General features: G+C 45.9%; 2 protein-coding genes across 5 annotated transcripts in view; one reads left to right on the top strand and one right to left on the bottom strand.

Moving 5' to 3' along the window:
• TECTA (tectorin alpha) overlaps nucleotides 1-25,854 on the top strand; it is a 96,701-nt gene that overhangs the window by 62,322 nt on the left and 8,525 nt on the right. Inside the window, exons 11-17 of the mRNA XM_080983355.1 lie at nucleotides 157-718; nucleotides 8,257-8,456; nucleotides 16,378-16,761; nucleotides 17,917-18,203; nucleotides 20,926-21,206; nucleotides 22,146-22,256; nucleotides 24,820-25,022. Of these exons, the coding sequence (XP_080839481.1) occupies nucleotides 157-718; nucleotides 8,257-8,456; nucleotides 16,378-16,761; nucleotides 17,917-18,203; nucleotides 20,926-21,206; nucleotides 22,146-22,256; nucleotides 24,820-25,022 (2,028 nt within the window). The remainder of the gene's footprint in view (nucleotides 1-156; nucleotides 719-8,256; nucleotides 8,457-16,377; nucleotides 16,762-17,916; nucleotides 18,204-20,925; nucleotides 21,207-22,145; nucleotides 22,257-24,819; nucleotides 25,023-25,854) is intronic.
• LOC308464336 (uncharacterized protein) overlaps nucleotides 9,683-25,854 on the bottom strand; it is a 63,867-nt gene continuing 47,695 nt past the window's right edge. For all 4 annotated transcript variants that reach the window (XR_013979955.1, XR_013979956.1, XR_013979957.1 and 1 more), the window contains one exon: nucleotides 9,683-10,119. The gene's annotated coding sequence lies outside the window, so the exon portion shown is untranslated. The remainder of the gene's footprint in view (nucleotides 10,120-25,854) is intronic.

The following is a 25,854-nucleotide window of genomic DNA, read 5'->3' as shown; positions in this document are numbered from 1 at the left end:
AGGGAAAGGAAGGCGCTTGCCTCATGTCTATAGGCAGGGAGTTCCAAAGTGTGGGTGCTGCCACACTAAATGGTTATTTGCTTACAAATGCAGAATGAGAATGGTGTGACGCCAGTTGTCTTAGTCTCCAGCTAACTTCACTGCATCTCTTTGCAGATCAACAATGAGCGCCTTTACCTACCCTTGAAGCTTGGACAAGGGAAAGTGAACATCTTTGCCTTTGGTTTCCACATTGTCGTGGAGACCGACTTTGGGTTGAAGGTCGTCTATGACTGGAAAACGTTCCTCTCCGTCACCGTCCCACGGAGCCTTCAGAACAACACGTACGGCCTCTGTGGGCGATACAACAGCAACCCTGACGATGACCTCCAGACGTCCGGTGGCTTTGCCGTCTCTAGCATCAATGAGTTTGGCCACAGTTGGGCCAAGAGGGACCCCTTTTGCCAGGTTGGCTGTGGTGACAGGTGCCCTGCCTGCCGTAAGGTGGAAGGCTTCTGGAAGCCCCAGCAGCTGTGCAGCTTGATCCCCAGCAAGAGCGGCGTCTTCTCCAGATGCCACAGCAAAGTCAACCCCGCCTTCTTCTACAAGAACTGCCTGTTTGACACCTGCATCGATGGTGGCGCAGTGCAAACCGCTTGCAGCTGGCTGCAGAACTACGCCAGCACCTGCCAGACCCAGGGGATTGCTGTCACCGGCTGGAGAAACTTCACCTTGTGCTGTGAGCTGAGCTTGTTTTAATCTCTGTCGTTGTTCATGAAAACTGTCCTTTTGTTCCATCTCCAGTAGCTCCACTGATGTTTAACAGGGATATTTCTGGGTTGTTGTTGTTTTTAAGGGGGTACTTTCTTCTTAAAGTAAATTTGGGGAGGCTATCATAGCTCAGGGATAGAGCACACATTTTTCTCCCAGTTTATTATCTGTTTCTTGCATTCACACCCCACCTTTCTCTCCAAGGACCTCAAGGTGTTGTACCTGGTTCTGCTCCTCCTCAATTAATCTCACAACAACCCTGTGGGATATTTTAGATTGAGAGGCAGTGACTGGCTCAAGGTCACTCACTGAGCTTCATGGCTAGCTGGGAATTTGCACCCTGGTCTCCCAGGTCCTAGTCTGACACTCTAACCACACTGGCTCCAGCTGAAAGGACCAAGTCAGCAGGTGATGGGAATGATTCTCTGTCTGAGGTCCTGGAGAGCCAGTGCCTATCAGAATAGAGCACCCTAGTGTAGGGAGAAACAGTCTGACGTGATATAAGGCAGCTTCTTATGTTACTATGTCTAAAAGCAACCTGACTAGGACTAGGCCTGGTTCTTAGTAAGCAAGTGTCTAGATCTTGAGTCTCAACACCACACTTAGGTCTAATTTCCTTTCCTGTTCTAACAGCTTCAAAAATAGCTGGCTGTGTGTTGTTAGACGTAGCTCCTGCTAATCTATGGCCCTTGAGATGTCCCAACTTGCATGGCCAATGGTCAGCAACAAAGGGAGTTGTAGTCCAGCAACATCTGAAGGGGCAGAGGTTCCTCACTTCATGCTAAAAGGAAGGGGTGGGCCAGGTAAAAACAGAAAGAGAAATGATTTGTCATTGGGAACAATAGCAGAGAAGAGTCGTGTTGGCTAGGCAAGTCAGAAAGTTTGACATGGAAGCTTTTATAGGGGGCAAAATCTAGGTTATAGTTGGTAAGAAGCTTCCTGGCTAGTCTATCTGTACGCCAGTGTGGTGTAGTGGTTAAGAGCGGTAGACTCGTAATCTGGTGAACCGGGTTCGTGTCTCTATCTATCTTCCCTAGATCATGACTGTTCCCCATTTGACTCGCTTAAGGAGCTGCCACTTACCAGCAGTTTCTGAGGCTTATGTCTCCCCCCACCCATGTCCTTTTTATTACGCATTCCTCATGGCCTGCGCTCATGGTATTGGGGCAGTTATACACCATCCTGTGTACTGCTTGCACCTGCAGATGTTATGGGGCAGTCATACTGCTTGCATTCTTATCAGAGCATGTCCAGTAAATTCTTACCTAAATCATCATGTACCATGAATGTTCTGGCCAGTGGGAGCCAGTGTGATGTAGTACTTAAGAGCGGTAGTATCGTAATCTGAGGAACCGGGTTCGCTTCCCCGCTCCTCCACATGTAGCTGCTGGGTGACCTTGTTAGCCGCTTTGAGACTCCTTCGGGTAGTGATAAAGCGGGATATCAAATCCAAACTCCTCCTCTTCTTCTTCTTCTTCTTCTTCTTCTTCTTCTTCTTCTTTCTGTCACCCGCCTCCTCACTGGCTGAAGCTTGGTGTTGTACAGGGGTCGAGTCCCCACTTTAAGCAAGGGGAATGATGGATTTGTCAATTTCGGGCTCTCGCTATTTCTCATATTTCCCATCTTAATAATAATTATAATCATTTTATTATTTATACCCCACCCATCTGGCTGGGTTGCCCTAGCCACTCTGGGCAGCTTCCAACACATATAAAAACATAAATTCAGTTCCCCACATTTCTACATCCATTTTTGGAAATTCTTCTGCATTTCAGTGCACATTTTCCTATGCATTTTGGCCTAACATACACATGGTTTTCACAAAGCAGTTCCCCCTTGTGCCGTACAATTTTGTCCTCTGTCCTCACTAAGTTGACCCTCCTAGCTGATGCATGTTTGTGTATATTACTAGGCTGGGGACATGCATGGCAAGGTTCGGATAAATGCAAATGTCAAAGGATGACTGTGTTTTGATTCGCGTATCGCTCTGCAAAAGCTGAATTGGGCAGGTCTGCCTTTAAATGCAAGCTGAATCAGATATCTCCCCTCATCCCTAATGACACCTCTCAGGCCTCAGATTTCACAAGGGCTGTGAGCTTTGAGCATTGGCATGGATTCTTATTTTAAATGCACAAAGCTGGCTGACGAGGCTTTTGCCCTAGGTGCTGAAGAGTCAGCTGCTTGGCACTGTTCCACAGTTCATCAGTATGGCTGGCCTGTAGCAACCATCCTTCTGCCCAGTTCCAGGTCACTTTGTGGTCCACTCTGCAGCAGCAGATTCAGTGTTATTAACTGCTCAGGGAGACATCTGAAATCTCCTCAGCTCTGCCTCTGACCTCCCTCTCAGTATTCTTTGCCTCGTTTAATGAATGCTCTTTAAATGGAGAGCATGTTGTTGTTGTTGTTGTTGTTGTTGTTGTTGTTGTTAATCTTTGCGAGACCCTCTGAGGTACGCAGAAGTGGAGCTCTGCTTGTATCAAAGATGAAGAACAGTTTCATGATGCTGAGGTTTGCAGGAAGGAGACAGTGAGTGAATTGCTAGGAATGGAAAGAAAGAAAGAAAGAAAGAAAGAAAGAAAGAAAGAAAGAAAGAAAGAAAGAAAGAAAGAAAGAGCTTCTCTGTGCCAAGGTTTCCCAGAGAGAGGCAGAGACTCCGATTAGGGCACCTAATGACAAAATGGAAAGTATTGGATAAAAATGACACAGATAAGAGGAGACAGCGGAAAAGAATAGCTCAACAAATGCCTCAACATGAAAGAGATGTGTACCAGAGTCACGGAAGATTATCTCTCATGTCACCGGCTTCATAAAGGAAACGCAGCCACAAGAGGATGAATTATGGGTTGCTCCCTAAATCTGACAGATATTTAAGCACTCAGCACAAAAGCTCACTTTGACTTTGGCAATTCCTTGGATTCATTGCTGCAAACCTGCTGTGGCATCTCCTAGCAGCCTGCCCTTGATCTGGCTGCTGTAAAAGTTGAAGCTGTTGTCCTTGTATTGTCTGGAGTGCCATGTGGGACAAATTTGCCCCAGAAATTAGCTCACCAACAGGGGAGAGCCCATAAGCTGTGCATACAAAAGGTCCCAGTTTCAGTCTTTAGCACAGGGATGGGAAACCTCAGGCCTTGGAGCCAAGTTCAGCCCTCCAAGCCTCTGTCTGGCCCTGAGGGATCTTCCCAGGCCACAGCCTCTCCCCAGCCAGGTATCCTACTGCTTCTGCTTTGCAGAACCTTGAGTATTTTTGCCTGGCTGCAGTGTGTCCTTGAATTCTGATAATACAGTCTGCACCTGTATTAGAATTGTTTTTAGTTATTTTTAAATGTTTCACCACTTGTGTGTTTGTTGCCCCTGGGCTATTTTGGGAGGAAGAGTGGGACATAAATTTAATAAACAATAGCGACAAATAATAATGAAAATGTGATGATGCTGAAAGTTATAAAATTAGAAGGAAAGCAAGCAAACAAATAAAATAAATGATACTAACATGTGCTTCATTGGATATTCACTGGAGGATAGAGAGGGGTGTATTTAGTAACAGGTCTGCTGTACAAAGGTAAAAAAAAACAAAAACATGTTAATTGCTCCATTCAGTTTTGCATCTGGCCCTGCAACCTGAAATGGGTCACTCCTGATTGCACCCCCTCAAAAAAATGCACCTGGGGCAACGGCCTCCCTAGCCCCCCATGCTATGCCACTGGTCAGATGTGTAGCTTCATACACTCACTTTGCTTTTGAAGCCCTGTCTAAATAATAAATGCATTTGACTCATCCAAAAAGAACTGGGGCTTTGTGAGTATTCCAATCCAACATTTACAAAGCACTTGCTATCACTGTGGTCCTTGCTCCGAGGCCTAGAAACTTTACTTGTAGCTGGGGGGGGGGGACAGCCTTCCCAGTGTGAGTTGCATGCAGAGTGCCATTGTCTCTGCCAGGGATGCTGGGTCTTGTTTGTGGTCCTTGACAGGAAAAGACATATCCCTGGGATCTGGGAGCACCAAAAACCACCACCTCTGCCGTTCACTGTTCCAAGGTAAGCTTCTGGGGGATCTTGGAACAGAGGGAGACAGATGTGGCTTACTAGACTGAGCCAAGCACAGTCTGCCTAATTGTAATGAGAAATGCTAAACTTGTCCGGACGGTTCCTGCTTGTTTCCAAGCTGTTGTGCTACAGAGTAGGCCCACTGAAGTTACTAGACATGACTAACGTAGGATCATTAATTTTGGTGGGTCTGCTCTCAGTAGAACTTAGTTGGCTACAACCAGCAGTGCAGTAGCAAATTCAAAAGTGCTGGGTCCCTTAGTCACAGCCACACTCCTCCTAAGATTACACAACCATCTAAGATTATACCATAATAATCATTTGAGATGCATTGCAATGATCAATGCAGATATCTCTGTGTTGCCTTTCAGCCAGACGTATTTTCTGTGCACGCACATGGGCAGTTTCTCTTGAAACTGAAGCACCTTGTGTTTTCAGAGTTCCTAAATGCTTTGCTTTGGAGCATCCCTTGGCTAAAAAGCTCTCCTTTCATGTTGACTGTGTTGCTCTAGGACGTTGGAGACAGGGACCCTACTGCAGAAATAGTAATGAATTTTAAACCCACTGCAACCTCATCACTGAATACAAACCTACATAAGGAAGGACAGTCAGCTACAGCATTCTACCAGATTGTCCGCTGCCAAGGTACCCCCTACACCAGGTGTCCTGTGCCTTCACCAAGGTGGAAGGGCAGTCAGGGACCCCCACCCTGGTTAGATGGGAAGAAGTGTTAAATAAGCAAGGTATTTTTCTTGCACATCCAAACCCCGTTCTGGAAAGATATGGGTTAAATCTCTAGTCCCAGCAGTAGTTGTTCTTCATTTGTCAAATGCAAATGTTATTAGTTTATACATGCAAGCGAAAGAGTGCGTATTTGTTCTAAGGAGGCTTGTCTCTGTGGTCAATAGGATTACAACGTACCGTTCAATTACACTCCTCATAAATGAAGATGCAAAGCTCCTCCGGCAGGCAGACCGTTTGGCAAATCAATTGAAAAGTCATTTTCATCACTAATAAGATTTAAAAATTAAATTTGGATCATTTTCTATTCACAAATTGATGGCCTAAATCAGCTCTGCTCCTGAAATTCAAGGACCTGAATGCAGCTGTTGGGTGGGGAGAGGAGGAGAAGCAGAGGACTTGTGGATGTTCTCCATTCTGCCCTTTCATCTTTTGAATGTTTGCAGTAGCTTGGCTTTTCAGACTCCCATAGGGTGGATACAATTGTTTTTCAGAGGCACAGAAAGGTGCTCTAGAAGAGCAGGGAGGTCAACAGTAGGTGGCGCCAGAGACACTGGCAGGCACAACCAACTCATTCTAGTTTCATCCCCATCCTTCTTCTTGCTGAGTTCTTCAAGAAGAGCGCCAAGGCTAGATCGTTACTCATTTCATTTCATGAGCATTACTGCCTCTGAATATGGAGGCAGAGCATAGCCATCATGGCTAGTAGCCATGTATCGCTTTCTCCTCTATGAATTAGTCTAATCCTCTTCCAAGCTGGTGGCCATCAATGCCTCCTGTGGAAGCAACTCCCAAGCAGGAGGCAGCTGCCCATCAGCGTCAACCCCTGAACTGGACATAAGTAAGAAATCAGGCAGGTCGGAGCTGGTGGAGGGCAGACTAAAGCTGGTAGGGTAGTGTGCCATGCACTCTAATGGACCAACTTTGGTTGAATCTGGTGTGCACACACACACATGTTTAATCCTCCTGTCATTTCTGATCAAAGTTTTGATGCAGTACCAAAAAAAACCCCCGCCCCACTTAGGTCAGAGGCTATAAGGAACTGGTTTTGCTTTTCAACCAGGAGTGGGGGGACAGCCAGGTGTCTAACCTACTCCCCCCACGGCCTGCTGTTAACCACCATTTTGTGACAGGTTGACAATAGCAGAGGAAGCAAAAGGCACCCTCAAAGGACTTGATCTGGCCTCAAGACTGCCATTTGCTGACTCCTGTGTTGGTCAGTGGAGCTGAAGAAAGGTGTTTGCCTTGGTGTCTCTGTTGTACTGGTTTCCAGTGGCAGAGGAAGGGGCAGGGAGGCGGTGTGCCCCGGGTACCATCTCTTGGAGGGGTGACAAGAAAGCACCCTGTGGGGGGCTCGCCCCACCGCCCCCAGGCGCGGCAACACGAGCCACTGTCATCGCACTGCCACAGCCGCGCGTGGAGGATCCGGAGGACCCCTCCGCCGCGAGCAGAGTACCGCGCTCCTGCCTCTGCAGCCACGAGCGGAGGATCCTGCCACCACCATGAGCAGAGGATCCCCCTGCCACCGCTGCAGCCGCGAACAGAGGATCCCACCGCTGTCTGTATGGCTCTCGAGCGGCGCCGGAGGTATTGGCGCCACTGTGCATGCATCGTACGTAGTGGTGCTATGCATGCACTGTACGTAGCAGCACTGCGTATGCGCTGCTGGTGGTTTGCCCCACCCCTGTGGGCAGTTTGCCCCACCCAACACCCCGCACCGGGTGCTTTTCCTTCGCCCCTGCTGGTTTCAGAACTCTTAATAATATACTGTCTCTCTTCAGATCTCCAGATTTTCTTGTGTTCAGAATAGAGCCTTCTTCATTACAGTTCTCACTTAGGTATTAGGTGGCTGCTCCATGGTAGGACTGCATCTCCTCAGTACAGAAGGTCAGACAAAAAGCCTACCCAGGCCAACTCTCTGTTCTCACAGGTGTCCACCTAATAATAATAATAATAATGGCTTATCTCTAGGCCCCGCAGAACCTTTGCTCAACTCATCTGTGCCTATTATCAGGCTATGCTTGCGTCTCTTTCTCGTCATTTGAACGTAAAGTGTCCGGTGCCAATGTGCCACGTAGATCTCCTCCCCTTTTCCTGTCTCTCAATAAGTATTGTCTTCATCAGTTGGAGAGGGAGAAAATGAAGCACTCCTTTTGGCTTAGTCTTTTACTTGGTGGCAACTGCAGCACTGAATTTTAGAGGGAGCATGAGGAAGATGGTGGCAATTTCCCCCCATATTTCAGGTCCCTTGTTGGGGGCAACAGTGCTGAGCAAGGGGGGTGGGCCCGCTGCTTATCCCACTTGGTTTCAAGGATAGAGGCAATGCATCTCTGGGAATTACAAAGAGCCAGTGTGGTGTAGTGGTTAAGAGCGGTAGATTCGTAATCTGGGGAACCGGGTTCGTGTCTCCGCTCCTCCCCATGCAGCTGCTGGGTGACCTTGGGCTAGTCACACTTCTCTGAAGTCTCTCAACCCCACTCACCTCACAGAGTGTTTGTTGTGGGGGAGGAAGGGAAAGGAGAATGTTAGCCGCTTTGAGACTCCTTAGGGTAGTGATAAAGCGGGATATCAAATCCAAACTCGTCTTCTTCTTCTCAGGCCCTTGGTCATACTGGGCCTTCTGGTGTGCATGCGCTCTCGAAGACAAGAGGGGAACATTGAAGTTTGACCATCCGGCAGGGGTGTGTTGCTGTGTTAAGAAGCTTTTCCTCTTTTTTTCCCAGCGGTCAGCTGCCCTCCCAACAGCCACTATGAGAGTTGTGTGAGTGTATGCCAGCCCCGCTGCGCTGCCATCCGGCTGAAAAGTGACTGCAACCATTATTGTGTCGAAGGATGCCAGTGTGATGCAGGCTACGTCCTCAACGGCAAGAGCTGCATCCTACCTCACAACTGTGGCTGCTATTCCGACGGCAAATATTACGAGGTAAGGCACCAATTCCAAAATGGCGGCTCCCAGGGCTCCTCAATTGTTTTGTGAGCATCTTCTTAGTCATAAGAATATAAGGAGGCTTCTAGCCACGTGGGCTATGATCTGCCTTCACAGTTGGAAGCACAGGAGCCAACTCCTAGAGACTGAGGGGTCTACGCCCCCTAATAAAATATTTGAGGGGGCTGGGGCCCCCAAAACTGATGGATATTGCCATTCAAATGGTGTCTGTGCACTGTGTCATGTGATCGATTATGCAGGGCAGGACTTACTTGGGCTCCCCACCATATTTTGTTCAAGTTGACACCCCTTGTAGGAGGCAGTAATGTTTCTAAATACCACTTGCTGGAAATGAGGGTGCTTTGTGTTCGAATCCTGCTTTCATGTTTCCCACAGGCAGATCTGGTTGGCCCCTATGAGAACAGCATGCTGAACTAGATGGGCCATTGGACTCAACCAGCAAGCTCTTCTTTATGTTCTCAGGTTAAGATTTAGGAATAATGGCATGTTTCACATTAACTTTCTTATCCTACAAATATTTTCTTTGAAGTACGTTGTATTGATTTCGATGGGCTTACGAGTGCTATTCCCCACCCTAGTTCTGTATCTGATGAAAGTGAGCAATAGGGATCAGCTCTTTTGAAAAATATTGACTGATGGTGGAGAAAAGCACCCTGCAAAGTGTCTTTCATTCAAATAACCCCAGAGTCAGGATTATCAAATACCCCCAGGGATCTGCCAATGTGGTGGTGGTGGAGATACTACTTATCTGAATGGGGAGCAAGTTTATCGCTTTCTTTTTACCTTGCCTGGCATCGTCTATGTTTTGGTGGACTCAGATAAGCTCCCTTGTTAAGGCAAAACTCATCTTAGAAGTTCAAACTACTTTTAAATTGAAATTATGATTGTTTGCTTGCATGGTTGTTGTTTTAAAAAACAATTAAAAATGCATATATGTATTATATTCTTTCTGTGACTTGGATGAATTTTCCATGAGGATCAGGCTTAAAATATCCAAAGGGGATATCAGAATGAAGCGAGATCCTGCTCAAAAGCTCCTTTGCATTCATCAAGATTCATTTTTAAAACATGTGCCAGCAAATCTGAAGCACAGCTTTCATGGTTCATGTTGCTTTAAGGAGGAATGGGGGGGAGGACCTCTCTGTTTTAACAAGGGCTCTGATGCTTCCATGCTGTCATAAGTGTTGCATAAAAAAAGAGGGTTTCTTCAAGGAGTACTCCTCATCTATATTCTTCCAAGCAGCAGCAACAATGACAAAAAAAATAAAAAAAATAAAAACCAGCTGTAGAATTTGAAATCGCATACTGCAAATTATGGTGTTTTTCTACCCTAAGCTGCCTGTGGGATTGGATTGTAAATGGTTTCCAAATGAGAAGAAACCAGAGGATGGAGATGGAATGCTCTCTATCTGCCGTCGTTGCGTCTGACAATGTCTCTGTCTTAATAGCTTGATTTTGGGGGATGTAAACACAATGCCCTTGGGAACTCGCTCGCGCTCCTTCAGAAGGGTGAAATTTCCTCATAGATAATTTGCGGGTGCTGCAGGCAGCCGTATCTCTCTCTCTCTCTCTCTCTGCTATGCTAGTTTGCATTGCTGTCAGCTTTCGGTCTCCTTCTCCATTACCTTACAGCGTGATCCTGAAATAATGAACAACGGTGGTGCATTTAGTGGCATAGTTCTGTGCGTTATGTAATATTAATCAGTTTAATCCACACAATGGAATGACAAATTCCCTGTAATGAGGCTGAGCTTCCAGACTTGCTTTTGCATGGTGGGGTGTGGGGGAATACGGCAAAATTAAACTTTAATTTGATGACCTCATTTGCATGAACTGAGAGGGAGATCCTTCCTTGTTGCTTATGCCAGTGTGACTACTGAATCCCAAGGATTTACTCCTAGTTTATATCAGTGAAAGATATAAATTCAGGAGAAAAGAAATTTTTAGGCTTTGAATTCACTGATCTGAAATAATAAATGGGTGAGACAGGAGCACAATCAGAAACCAGAATGGAGCCTTCTTGTTTTGTTTTGGGGATAATGAATAAATGTGTAGCATTTCAGTGATGCCCATAGTTCCAGCTTGTGACAGCCCTCGTTTTTTAATACTAGTCCTGATAAATCACTATCCCTGTTTGTCTCTATTTTTGCTGTGTGCTGATGCCTTGTAAAGATTGTGGCAGTGTGAGTTGCTAGAGTTGTTGCTAGTCTTCAGAGCTGAGCGTCCAACTCAAGTTACATCTCTGGGTCAGAAGCAGGTTCTTCTTGCATCTAGCGCACATGCTTTGAAATGTATGTTCATTGGCAGTCTGTCGTGTGATAAGAGCACATGATGGAGCGTCTCCACCCCCATCGTTCTGCCCAGACACTGAGATCCAGTGCCGAGGGCCTTCTGGCAGTTCCCTCACTGTGAGAAGCCAAGTTACAGGAAACCAGGGAGAGGGCCTTCTTGGTAGTGGCACCCACCCTGTGGAACGCCCTCCCACCAGATGCCAAAGAGAAAAACAACTACCAGACTTTTAGAAGGCAACTGAAGGCAGCCCTGTTTAGGGAAGCTTTTAATGTTTAATAGATTATTGTATATTACTATTCTGTTGGAAGCCGCCCAGAGTGGCTGGGGAGACCCGGCCAGATGGTTGGGGTATAAATAGGAAATAGTTGTTGTTGTTGTTTGCATGAGGACTCAAGCCCTGCCTTGAAGAATTGAAAATCTGGAGAACCACAAAACTTGAAAGATCATATAATCATAGAATTGTAGAGCCGTAAAGAGACCCTAGGGACCTGGGTGGCGCTGTGGGTTAAACCACAGGGCCTAGGACTTGCCGATGAGAACGGGGTGAGCTCCCGTTGTTCAGTCCCTGCTCCTGCCAACCTAGCAGTTCAAAAGGACGTCAAAGTGCAAGTAGATAAATAGGTACCACTCCAGCGGGAAGGTAAACGGCATTTCCGTGCACTGCTCTGGTTCGCCAGAAGTGGCTTAGTCATGCTGGCCACATGACCCCTTGGCCAATAAAGCGAGATGAGCACCGCAACCCCAGAGTCGGTCACAATTGGACCTAATGGTCAGGGGTCCCTTTACCTTTACCTTTAAAGAGACCCTGGGGGTCATCTCTAGTCTAAGCTCCTGCAATGCAGCAATGTCAACTGAAGCATCTGTGACTGATGGCCATCCAACCTCTGCTCAACAACCTCCAAAGAAGGAGAGATCAGCACCTCTTGTAGGAGTCTGCTCTGCTGTCGAACAGCTCTTACCACCAGAAGGTTCTTGCAGATATTTTGTCAGAATCTCATTTCTTCTAACTTGAATCCATCATCTCGGTTCCAAGTTACAAGACACATTAGTCTGAGGATGCATTCAGATGTGGGGAATAATATTTTAGTTTTCCTGATTATAATGCTAGCACTTCTAGCTCATTTTTAATGTTCCTTTCCCACTGCAGTACCTGTTGCATTATGGAACTGTGACTTTTTGACCGATATACTGGCACGCTGTGCTAAATTTCATTCACACCAGTGGGCGAGCTGCAGCAAAACAATGATTGTCATTGATCAACATCACTACTCCCCCACCCTTTCTGCACATGCCTTCTGCTCCCCCATGAAAAGAGGAAGGAAGAACTGTATGCCTGTATATCACCCCAGATTTCCTCACTCTGCTCCTGTGATTTTCCAGTGTAAAGGGTCAGCAAATTGACTTTTTTTCTGAATCAAATAAAATGGAAGTGAGTGCTAAACATGTTATGTTCCTTCAGTTTTCCAAAAGTGACTATTATGTCACTTGAAAGCCCATATATAATACAAAAATTAAGAGGCAGGGTAATTCTGGGGGGAATGGAATAAATCACTATGTGGATGCAACCTAAAAGGTGCAGATCCAATCAGTTTGTATCCAAATTCCTAGAAACTGAACTACTCAAGCAACCCTACATGTCTCCCGTGAAATGTTGAAGGGTATAGATAATTTGTTATGGGATTATTTTGATGTTCAAAAGCACCCTTTACCTCTTCTTTCAAAGTCATAACTGCAACCCTGTCGCAAGGTCTGTTGTATTGCCGGTTCGGACTGCAGGATGGCTGCCACGAATAATGTCTCACGTAGCCAGCTTTGCCTCTCCACTTTCTAGCAGTTACTTTCTTTTACAACGGGGCTACCACAGCCCCTTATCAACTGAGAAGTAAGCTCATGCGCTCAATTATTCTATAAATCTAATAACAAGAGGGGTGGAATGTAATGCGTGCTCCTCTGCAAAAGTACACATCGGTGGTCAACAGGATATTTGTTGAGCTCTGTTTGGAACGAGGAGAGAAGCGAGGTTGCTGTGGAAACTGTAACTTTGAATTTCCTTGCTTTTACGAGCGATAAAGGTGTCAGCGAGTAGTATTGGTTTGCAATTTTTCACACCCCTTTTTGGGCGGCCAGAATTAAACCCTCAAGTCAGGTTGTGTGTAAAAACAAACCTGGAGGAAGGGGAGGAAGGCAAGCAGCACTGGAAAGCTTGCTGACCTTGCAGTGCTTTGGCTGACTTTTAGGGAAGTGACCTAGAGTCTCCTTTCATTCATTTGCCCTTGTCTGTTGGAAGCAGTGCTTTTTTCTGGCACTACTCAATGGTACATTCCTTGCACCCTCATGGTCCCTTCCAACTCTATGATTCTACTATTCCTTCCCCCATCACCCATGCCCAGTTCCTAAGAAAAAGGCTGATTGGGTGGAAAGGCAAGTGTCAATGCTTTTATTCCAGACTGTCACTACAGTGGTACCTCGGGTTACATACACTTCAGGTTACAGACTCCACTAACCCAGAAATAGTACCTCAGGTTAAGAACTTTGCTTCAGGATGAGAAAAGAAATCGTGCTCTGGCAGCCCGGCGTCAGCAGGAGGTCCCATTAGCTAAAGTGGTGCTTCAGGTTAAGAACAGTTTCAGGTTAAGAACGGACTTCCAGAATGAATTAAGTACTTAACCCGAGGTACCACTGTATTTTCAGGTGGGATTCAGTCACATACTGGCAAATTCAAGTTGTCAAACTAAAGCTGATTCTCTTGTGCAGCAAACCTGGCTGCTTCCTCCCAAAATTGGACTTTATGCGATAAGGAAAGTGTCGAGAAAATGCACTAGAAAGTGGGGCATAAACAATTTTTGATACAATGTCATCTAACCTGCCTGTAAATGAATCAGAATGAAAACTCAGAAGATAACCAGTGTTGTTTAACCTACCTGCAAACTTTGGACATACAAATCGGGATGAATGGTGAATAAACAGCGACCTTTTCCCACAGTTACAATAGTTCAGAAATTGAGTTAGGCTAAGGGCAGGCTCACACATGTATGTATGCCACTTGATTATTCAGCCATTGATAGCTCTCAACTGAATGTGAACTATTTCCACCCTACAACTCTTGATTCACTCAAATGTAACACCATACTATGGTTTGGCATTGTGTGTGCGAACAGAGCCTCATGTTCAGCCATTTTTTTCTTCCATTGCATGACAGAACTTCTTCACTTACTGTTAGGTTCTCAGCAAACCATGGCCTGCCCTTAAACCAGGATACAAAACCTTGTTTATTTCCTTGATTGGGATCCTTGTTTGAGGGCAAACTGTACTTTGCATAAACCATAGTTTGCTGTGTTCAAACACAATGACAAACAATGGAGAAGGAAGCAGGAATGCACAAGCAAGAGGCTCTGCTCATGCATGCAAGGCCAAACCATAGTTTTGTGTTACAACTGAGCATAACCCATGTTTTAGAGATGATGTGAGGTGATATGGAAGTTCTGTCAGTGACAGCTGACCCAAAATGGCTAAGTCACAAATGCAAATCATCACCCACTGCTATGATCACCAGCTGATGAACCTGCATCTGTGAAGGAGGCTGACAGATGAATCCAGATGTGCACTTAATATAATGAAAGTCCCAAGTTTTTATTTTTTATGTACGACTGTTGCTCTTTGCCAAGCCTACTAGTGCACACTTTAAGGATTTTCTGGCCCTATTTAGGAGCACACACAGGCATCACATCACAGGTAGGCAGCCATTCTCCAAGAAACGACCCTTTGGGATGCCTGCATGTACTCTGGGGAGAAGCACACAAACAAAATCCACAGGTTTCAGTGTGATAAATGCCTAAAGTCCCTGCCAGTGGGTTTTCAGCCACCCGCAGATCAGTTGACAACATGCAGGGTGTCTGTTTAAATAGGTACTACATGACTGCCCTCTCCTGGTTGTAAGGAACACTCTATGTCAATCAGCACAAGAGTCTGCAGAGCCCTGTTCTGTTGCAAATGTCTTGAAACCAAACCAAACCAAAGTAAGTTTTAGGGTCAGGTCACTATCTGCTTGAAGAGATGATGATGGTCTTTGTTTCTAAAAAGTATTTATATATTGCCCTCTCCCAAAACACCAAGGTAGTATACAAATGAGTGGCTACTTAAAGGACATTTTTAGGCAACCGCTCAAGTGTACTGGCATAAAAAGGTATTCAGGAGATTCTTGAAAGCCCATAGTAAGGATGGCTGCCAAATACAGATTTGGAAGAGTGTTTTGCAGGATGGAAATAGCAACACTAAATGCTCAGCTCCTAGTGGAGGCCAGTGTGGTGTAGTGGTTAAGAGCAGTAGTCTCGTAATCTGGGGAACCGGGTTTGCTTCCCTGCTCCTCCACATGCAGCTGCTGGGTGACCTTGGGCCAGTCACACTTCTTTGAAGTCTCTCAGCCCCACTCACCTCACAGAGTGTTTGTTGTGGGGGAGGAAGGGAAAGGAGAATGTTAGCCGCTTTGAGACCCCTTAAAGGGAGTGAAAGGCGGGATATCAAATCCAAACTCTTCTTCTTGGGCCTCTATAATGAAGCAGACAACAGCACTTCTCCAGATTCCCTCAGTGCTCGGGCTGTGATATAGGGCTCTGTGAGTTCTTAAGGTACCCTGGACCTAGCAGTAGTAACAACAACAAAAATAATTCTTGTTTTGTAGCTAGCATTGCTCTGTATGAATGGGATCCATTTCTCACATTGCTTTTCTGACCAGGGAGAATCATTTCTTTTTCTCAATGCAGGCATATCACATCAAACAGCTGAAACGTGGTAGGGGTCTTAATACACACGATTGTCCGAATGTGGGAAAAAACAATTTCATTTGATTCTTTTTTAAATGTATCTCTCACTTTCTCTTCAAAAGAAATCAAAGCAGCTAACAATGTGGGTATAATTAAAACAATCTGGACCATCACAACACTAAACAAAATTGGCGCAACAGCAAACAATAAAGCACTGAAGCAAACCTGCATAACCCCATCAAAGCAGTAAGCAAAGAAATGAAATCAATATGAAGACACAATCTCATCAACAGCAACAAGAAGGACATTCAGAAATGGCAGTCAGCCACCACTAAAAGCCTCCCAGAAGAGTCAGATCGTATCTAGAAGGCTGACAGACAATGGCTGTGTACACACTATTCATTTAAAGCGCACTCTCTTCCTCAAAGAATCCTGGGAACTGTAGCTTATCCCGCCCCCCCACAGAGCTACAATTCCCAGTACCCTTAACAAACTCTAATCCCCAGAACTCCCTGAGGGAGTGGAAATGTGCTTTAAATGATGGGAGCCAGCATGCTTTCCTGGGTACAGTGTTCTGTAGGGTTGGTAACATGACCAAAATGGTATCACTCCTCAGACCCACCCACCCCACTTGTTAGCCAGCAGGCACAGAACAGGACCCAGAACCTCAGGTGTTGAAAAAAGTGCATGTACTTTGGATTCTTGTTTTTGATTTGTGCATTCATTGCGACCACATGTACACCTTTTTTGGATGGATCCACTGCGGGTTTTCATGTTATTGCTTTTCATGTTTCATGTTTTGTTCACGTTATTGCTTCCTTCTCTTTCTTGCTCATTTCCTGCAGCCCAAGCAGCTCTTCTGGAGCAGCGACTGCACCCGCCGCTGCCGCTGTTTCCGCCGCAACCTCATCCAGTGCGACCCACGGCAGTGCAAGTCGGACGAGGAGTGCGCCCTCCGGAACGGAGTTCGTGGCTGCTTTAGCAAGAAGAGTTCCTACTGCATTGCGGCAGGTGGAGGGGTGTTCCGCACGTTTGATGGTGCCTTCCTCCACTTCCCTGCCAACTGTGCCTTTGTCCTCTCCACAATCTGCCAGAAACTCCCTGATGTCTCCTTCCAGCTCATCATCAATTTTGATAAGTGGTCGTCCCCAAACCTCACAGTCATCTCACCTGTTTACTTCTATATCAATGAAGAACAGATTCTTATCAGCGATCGTAATACTGTCAAGGTACAGTACTGACTCATTTAGAATGCTAGATCGTAAGAGCCTGCTGGATGAAACCAGTGGTCCATAGACCCAGCATCCTGTTCTCATAGTGGCCAACTAGATGCCCACAAGCTGGACCTGAGCACAAGAGTGCTCTCCCCCTCTGGTGGTTTCTAGCAACTGGTATTCAGAAGCATTCTGCACCTAACAGTGGAAGCAGAACAAGAGCCATCAGGGGCAATTTAATCCATAGGTGGTCCCCTAGGAACTGTCTAAATCCCAAGACTCCAGTAATGATACACAGCATCCTATTCCAGGTAGTAAGCAAGCCCATGGGGCCAGGGGGTGTTCAGTCAAGAGTTCATGTACAAACAGGGCTCTTGACACATCCAAGTAGATTCCTGGATGCGTAGAGAAGTTACACACCAGCAAGGATCAGACGGTGCTTCAGTAGCAATCTGGAGTTCACCGAGGTTCTAAACAGGCTGCAGTTCATTCCAGGTGGCTACCTTAACCCTCACTAATGAAAGACCCTATATTTAAAGGGGCTGTGCTTGATTCAGTAGGCTCTGGCAGTGTTGCAAAGATGGAGGCTCAACTGCAATTTCTGGAGTGGATTGTTTGGGATATTAGAGTGATGATAACAGGCTCCAGGGAAAGTGGGATGGTTTGAGCTAAGTCTGAATCCTTCCTCCAATCTGTCACTTTCTTGAAGTCCATGGTCTCACCCTTTAGGTACAGAAAATCTGATCCTGGTGTTATGACCTACTTAGGCTAATATTAGGTGCTTGTCTTGACTGTTAACTAGGACCTGAACCTGTAGCCTCTGAAATTGAAAGCCCCTCTAGCACTAGCTGAAGAGTTGGCTTTCCTTGCTAACTAAAAGTCCCAATCTTTTTTTGTGAAAGTTTCTGGTTGGGAATTTGGAACGCTGAATTCTGAAATTCAAATTTATTCATTCCCAAATTCAGCTAAACCAATCAGCTTAATTTGATGTCTTCATTGTGTAAGATGACTGGCATCAAGTTCTCACACACAATTTGAACATAGGAGTTTAACCTTTCAAAACTGAGTCTTACAATTTTTCATATGATCTTGTCCATTTTTATAAGTTAGCCAGAAAAGAGAAAAAGATGCATCAATGTAGCATGAAATATTGCTTGATTTCTTGATCAGGTGAATGGGACACAGGTGAACGTCCCCTTTGTGACTGGTTTGTCAACCAAAATCTACAGCATAGAGGGCTTCCTGGTCATTGATACCAGCCCAGATATCCAGATCCATTACAATGGCTTCAACGTCATCAAAATCGCCATCAGTGAGCGACTGCAGAATAAAGTATGTGGCCTTTGCGGGAATTTCAACGGGGATCGCACAGATGATTATGTCACCTTGCGAGGGAAGCCGGTGGTGAGCAGTGTGTTCCTGGCACAGAGTTGGAAGACAAATGGCATGCAGAAGAGGTACGTGGAGTGATGCAGGAGGGCTGGGGAAAGGGCGGCACATTCCAGCCAGGCAAAAGCAATTGAGGGCAGGGCAAGACAAAAGCAATTGAGAAGGATGTGAAGCAGCACCAATGAAAGACATGGCCTGAGGAGAAGAGGTGTGGTTTAGAGATGGGATGGGACTCAGAGGCACTGTTTTACAGTGGCTCTGTTCCTTCCTAGAGAGGTGAACCCAGAAGGTGGTGCTGGGGGACTCCTGTTGGCCTGCTGGGTCCCTCAGGGTTCTGATCTGTCCCCCATGCTATTTAACAAAAACCAATAAGAGAGGTTGTTGGGGTTCGGTGCCACCAGAATGCTGATGACACTCAGGACTCAGCTATACAGCTACAAATACTGTAAAACGTTTTAAGTGTGTTGTAAAGTGCAATATACAAATGTGACACTAGGTGGCGACACTGAGCTATGGCAAAGTCAATGTATTTTTCCCCAAAACTTTTTTTTAAAAGCATTTTCACAACGTTTTTTCTATGTGTGTAGATTCCACCTCAGTTCTATTTCTCCTTTCCACCTAGAGCCAAGGAAGCTGTCTCGGTTCTAAACCAGCGTCTGTCATCAGTAAAGGACTGGATGAGGGTGAACAAATTGAAGTTTAATCCAGGCAAGATAGAGGTGCTTTTGGTCAGTCGGCAGGCAGAACAAGGAATAGGGATTCAGCCTGTGCTGGACGGGGTAACACTTCCCCTGAAGAAACAGGTTCGCAGTTTAGGGATGGTCCTGGACTCAGCCCTGAACATGAATGGCCAGGAGTGCATTTGCACAGTGAAAGCTAGTGCACCAGCTGCACCAATTCCTTGAGATGTCTGATTTTGCCACAGTGGCACGGTTACATCCCATGCCTTAGTGACATCCCATTTGGATTGCTGTAACACACACTATGTGCTCAAAAACCACAACTGCCTCAAAAGAGCTGCAGCCAGATTGTTGACCGGACCTGATTATAGGGAGCATAGACTCCCTTGCTAGAGGAACTGCACAGGCTACTAGTGGTCTGTTTCCAGTCACAACTCAAAGCGCTAGTTATCACCTATAAATCCCTACATGGCTTAGGTTTGAGTGGTCTGAAAGACTGTATTCCCTCATACAACCCTGCCCAGGTTTTGAGATCTTCAGGGGATTCCCTTCTCTTGGTCTCACCACCCTCAAGGGCGTGCTTGGTGGAGATGGAGGAGAGGGCCTTCTCAGTAGCTGCTCCCAGATTTTGGAGCACCCTCCCTAGAAAAGCTAGACTGGCTCCCTCCTTGCTGTCCTTCTGCCAGCAGGCAAAGACATTACTGTTCTGACAGGCTTGGGGGAATTGACTGCTTTTAATTAAAGGGCTGGTGCTTATTGTAATTATTGCTGTGTTTTAAACAGATTTTAGATATGTATATAGTTTAGATACTATCAGTGTTTAATTGTTTTTTAATGATAGTTTTTTCTATGTTTTTAGCGATTCTTGTTTTTATTTGTAAGCCGACTTGAGTCCTATCAGGGAAAAAGACAGGATAACTACTACTACTACTACTATTACTACTACCACTACTACAATAAAAGATTCCTGGCGGGCTGCATTCAGTCCCCTGGGGCCCTGAGGTTCCCCACTCTTGCTCTAGGTGAAGGAAAGGATAAATTCTCATTTCCTGAGCCTGCTGCAAAAGCCGGGACAAGAGTTCGGAGACTGCAGAATCCCAATTTGCACTTGTCTCTTTATATATTATATAAAAACAAGTAGACTTTTAGATATTTCTGGTTGCAGTGAAAATCTTAAAAGGCCTGGACAATGTCTATTTAATGAAAGATAAGACAGGGCGGGCTTTGGTTCTTTCGGGGGCCAGGAAATGCAACTTCTGCATGCAACACGCATTCATGTGCCAGAGCTGGGTCATAAGCAAGTGGGAGCTAGGAATCATGCCAGGAGTCAGAGGTGAGGTGGCCAAGTCAGGGAACAAGCCTCAGCCAGCAGAAACTATTATTGCTCAAGCAAAGTCCAAGCCCACGCAGCGGCGTAGCGTGAGTTGTCAGCACCCGGGGCAAGGCAAGTAATTTGCACCCCCTAACCCGGGGCAAGGCAAGTAATTTGCGCCCCCCCAACCCCTAACCTGCCGATCTGAGTCGAGTTGCTGCTGGCGCTGCCGCCCAAACCACGCCGCTTGCCCGGAGGAGGGGGGCAGAGAGGCGAGGAAAATGCAACATGGCCCAGCAGCTGCAGCAGCAGCAGCGGAGGCGGGGCTGTGAGGAGGGGCTGCCTGGCACGTCCTCCGCGGCCCTGACGCGCGGGGCTGAGAGCCGCTGCCTGCCGGACGCCTTCAGCCCGGGCGCGCGCACAGCTCGTCGGTTCCACGAGACATGGGGCTCTGCTACAGCCTGCGCCCGAGGCTCTTCGGCGACTCCGGAGGCAGCGAGCGCGCCCCCCCAGATGTTGCGGCCGGTGCGGCCGGCCCCCCTGGCACCCCCCACGCTACGCCACTGAGCCCACGTAGGAAGGCTTTTTATAGTCCCTCCTGTTGAGAAAAGCCAATGGACAGCCATGGAGACTACTTACTGCCTAGAAATATGTTCCATACTCTAGCCCTAGTGCCTCACTGCACACAGACATGGTTTCCTGATACAGCTTCCACCACTGTGCTCTGCCCCATGCTTCTTGTACACCTTTCCACATCTTCAGTATTCTGCAGTCTTTTGTGGTTTTTTGTGATTCCAGCTGCAATGAGCTTCAATATGCTCAGTACGCTGCCACCTGCGACAACGTGCAGATCCAGGTCCTGCAGAGCGACAGCTACTGCCTCAAGCTTACTGACATGAAAGGCTTCTTTCAGCCTTGTTACGGGCTGCTGGACCCAATGCCCTTCTATGAATCCTGCTTTCTTGACGGCTGCTACAACCAGAAGAAGTACCAGCTCTGTGGCTCTCTGGCAGCCTATGGGGAGGCCTGCCGCTCCTTTGGAATTCTCAGCACAGAATGGATTGAGAAGGAAAATTGCTGTAAGCGAGCTAGGATTAGTTCCATCTTCCTACTGAGAAATTCTCAAACTTTGTCACAGTGGGTTTCCCTAAGTCAATAAAACAGCCGTTCAAGGGCACATTTGGCATGTTAGATCCTGCTGTTGACCAGCTACATTATTGCAGATTTATCGGGAGCACAATAAAAGGCTATTGAGGCAAGACTTTCAGCATGTAACAGTCTTGGGTGCTAACTTTTTATTTCAGGGAAGCAAGAGGCATTGTAAAAAAATAAAAAATAAAAAATCCCAAACACATTAGATCTTAGACTCTGAAATATATGAATTGTAGCCAAATACTTGGAGTGGAATATAAAGACCTAACATAATTCCCTTGATTATGACAAATGATTGATTACACCTTAGATTAATTCACATCTCCCCAACAAAGGCTGGTTAACATAGGAAAAAAGGCCCAGGTATGCTGGTTCCCTCGCGGGTGGCGCTGTGGGTTAAACCACAGAGCCTAGGACTTGCCGATCAGAAGGTTGGTGGTTCGAATCCCCGTGACGGGGTGAGCTCCCGTTGCTCGGTCCCTGCTCCTGCCAACCTAGCAGTTCGAAAGCATGTCAAAGTGCAAGTAGATAAATAGGTACCGCTCTGGTGGGAAGGTAAATGGCGCTTCCATGCGCTGCTCTGGTTCGCCAGAAGCGGCTTAGTCATGCTGGCCACATGACCCAGAAGCTGTACGCTGGCTCCCTCGGCCAATAAAGTGAGATGAGCGCCACAACCCCAGAGTCGGTCACGACTGGACCTAATAGTCAGGCGTCCCTTTACCTTTACCTTTATGCTGGTTCCCTAGCTATGGGGAAGGTCTTCTCTTGTGTTAGCACTTTGTGTGTAAGTGATAAACAGCTCATGCAACTGGTCTTAAAATAAATTGGTTGTCCTTCTTTGTTTCCCCCTCCTTTTTCCTTTTTAGCAGGAGTGGTTGAAGATCCCTGTGTGGGGGCAGATTGTCCCAACAGAACTTGTGAAGTGGAGAATGGAGGAGAGCTGTGTGGCTGCATAGAACCACCACCCTATGGAAACAGTGAGTTACCAGTGGCCGTGTTGAAGCTGCCAAGGGGTGACTGGGAAAGCATCTCTAACACATCCCTCTTACAGAGAGCGCATAAATACATTCATAGGTGATCCAAACAGCAAGCATTCTCTACTTACTGTAGGCTTGCCTAAAACCTGCAGCCCCCAACTCCATGTGTTTTCATAGATTCCCCACTTATGCAGGCAGTGTGCCTGTATCATTGATACTATCCAGATGATGTGAAATATCAATTTCAATTATTTATTTATTCATTCATTCATTCATTCCCCGCCCATCTGGCTGGGTTTCCCTAGCCACTCTGGGGCATTAAAACTTTACTAGACAGTCACAACCAGCATTAAGTCTCTGGCATGATCTTCTGCATGTATCACTGTGTCCTTCACATATATGATTCAGGCACAGTGAATTAACAGTGCATTGTCCCTTTAAGAACAGTCCAGCCTTCTCTCTCCCTACCATCCCTTAGTTTAGGACGTGGGTCGCCTCTCTAGATGTTGTTGATTTACAACTCCCATCATCCCTCACCATCAGCCATGGTGGCTGGGCTGAAGAGAGCTTAGCATTCGGTAGGCATCATATTGGCTACCCCAAATTCAGAAGAAAGTTTGCTACCGTCCAGCGAGTAACTTGTGATCTCAGTCTTGGTGCTCGTAATTTCAAGGTTTCTTGAGGTTGTAGATCTGGTTTTCATGTTGACTGAGTGTTGTATGCAATGCAGCATTAAGTTAAAGTCACCTAGCAGTGTATTTGTTCCACTGCCAGAAAACTGTTGCGCAAAGAAAAACAAAGTACATTTCCAAAGATGGTTAAGAAACAGAGTCTACACACAAAAATCAGCTATTGGACAACAAGGGGTGGCTGTTTCACAAGCAGCTTCCACAATTGCAGGCGCTGCATTGGATTTCTTTGTTGCTCAACTTTTAAACTCTTGCACTAGTGGATGGAGAACATTGGATGCATCCTTGAGTTTTTCTCCGCGCAAATAGTATCAAGTATGTGTAGTCTTAAGGAATCTTGGTTTTTTCCCTTATATCTTCCATCTTTTCCACCCCTAGTTTAGGAAGTATCAGACATCACTTTTGTAGGTGTGATGACGCTAAATTTTTGTTTCTGGAATACTGTCCCTGCTCTTAGATACAAGGATGTTACAGAACGATCATAGGACTAAGATGACAGAAATTAATGATTTGAATGGAATTTTTTAGGACGGGGTGGAAGTTTCATATTGTCTCAGAAACTTTGAATTGTTCTTCAGCTAAGATACATTTTGTTCTAGTTCAAACAATTGTAGTTTGTGCAATGCCAAGTTACCTTAGTGGTGAGTCAGTCCACGGGAACATAAAAATGGCCCATTATTTCATCACCTTATTTCATCTCATTTTTCTCCCTTGGGTCTCAGCACTGGATTGTTTCCTGTGGCAGAATTTTCCATTGCTTCATCCAGCCTTGTTTTCCACTTGCCCTGAGTCCCGAGGCTTCAACTGATTACCATACAAATACACAGGGGTTTTTTTTATTTAAAAAAATCCTAACACCATTAAAATTCAATTTTGCACAGCTATCTTCCTTGCTGTCTGTGAATGTCAATTGCTTGTAGCCTCAGCTCGCCAGTCCTGGAAAATATCACTTGGAACTGTCCATCAAACCTGAATTGAGGAGGGAAGGGGATTTATTCTGCATCCCCATCAGAGAGTCTGGCTTAAGACTTCTGGTCCTGGTAGAATGCCAGGTGTATTTTGGGAGATCACATAAGAACACATGAATGGGCAAAAAAAACTTCCTTGGTGACAAATCAAATACCATCTCCAAATTTAAAAGAATATACAAAACAGCTTTTGTAGTAATCAACACGAGAGATTATTGTATGGCATGACTACATGGCTAACAATGGTTAAGATTCAATTAAACAATGATTACGAGTCAATTAAAATGGGTTAAATCTATTTGTCACCTGAAACTCAAGAAGCAAAACAAGGTCAAGGAGTACCCTTCTAAGTAGGTGTAATTTACCCAGGACAGGACAGACTCCTAGACCTCTCACATTTGGCTTGCAATCCATCAAAATCGCCATCTTCTTGAGATTTATTTCCAACTTGTACTCTCTAAGGATTGAGTGCTGAACCAGAAGCTGATGTAAAACTTAAAATAGAGCTGGATGTTATCTGCATACTGCTGACACCACACTGCAGTTTTGTACAACTGCACCTATCACCTGCATATAAATATTAGACTAGCTTTACACTAGATAAGCCATTAATATATGCAAACAGTCATTCCTAGGCACCATGCGCTTCCATCTTAATGAATTAATCTTACAGTTAATCTGACTTCCTCAGTCTTGCATAAATAATAGGGGAGGAAATCAGCTGGCCATCAGGACTAAGGCTTTGATTGAAATGAATTGTTAATATTCACGTCCTTTACTTCTATTTTCGACCGTGTTGTGGCCTTTAAATGGTATTTTGACTAGTAAATGTGATAGAAATCCATTTACCAATTGCCTAGCCCTTATCTGCACACAGCTCCCCACTCCTTTTCTTTTTCATTGCAGACACGCAAGACATCCTGGATGCTGAGGTGACCTGCAAAGCTGCCCAGATGGAGGTGTCCATCTCAAAGTGCAAGCTGTTTCAGCTGGGTTTTGAAAGAGAAGGGGTGCGCATCAATGACCGCCACTGTCCTGGCATTGAAGGAGAAGATTTCATCTCCTTTCAGATAAATAACACCAAGGGCAACTGTGGAAACATAGTGCAGGTCAGAATGTTTGAGGAACTCTGGATTTGCTCCTATTCTCATGACACTCTTCTTCAGCTCATTGACTGTTCTGGGCTTGTGTCGCTAGAGTCCTGCCGTGAAAGGTTTTGCATCCCTGCCATCAAAACATCATTAAATGCATTCTGAATGTTATATACATACAGCACCACTGGTGTATATGGTACTTTACAGAGTTTCATAAGCAAAAAAATTAAGCCATGTCAGGAGAGCCAGCAGCAGTATATCACACTGTGCAAGTTGGAGTTAACTCTTTATTAACAAAACCCATGATCTGCCCATGAGTGTCAGGCCTAATGAACACAGCAACTCATCTCCAGTAGGTGTTGCCCCCATGAAGCAGTTGTTGAGACTGAAAGTCCCTACCCCCCCACAGCTGCCTAAGTCTCCTGCTCTCCAGGGTGTTTCCCAAGCAATCTGAGACTGTGTTTGTGTGTCGCCAAACTATACTCTGCCCTTTTAATGCATCTTCTGGTTCTGGGAGGCAAGCAGGTAGGGGAGCTAATCTCCAAGAGAAGGAGGGGGAGACCCCCATGACTCTTCAACAGCCTGACCCATCTCTGCTTCTTGGTCCTGTTACTTCCTCAGCTTCCGACATCTCCTCTTCCCTCTCCTCTCCCTCTCATCAATCATCATTGTCCCACCAGCATTCCCTGAGCTCTGAGCCTTCCTCCCTTGTTGGTTCCCCAACTGGTTCCTCCCACTATTCCTCTGTATCCAACCAGTCCATGACAGGCAGGTCCTGCCCTTAGGAAGCTTATGATATATAATAGACTTTTATCATAATTTTAATTTATTATAAGTAATCCTGAAA

Source organism: Podarcis pityusensis, assembly GCF_964106645.2.
Source record: "Podarcis pityusensis genome assembly, chromosome: 15".
Taxonomy (NCBI): Eukaryota; Metazoa; Chordata; class Lepidosauria; order Squamata; family Lacertidae; genus Podarcis; species Podarcis pityusensis.
This window is presented reverse-complemented; position numbering and strand designations above follow the sequence as displayed.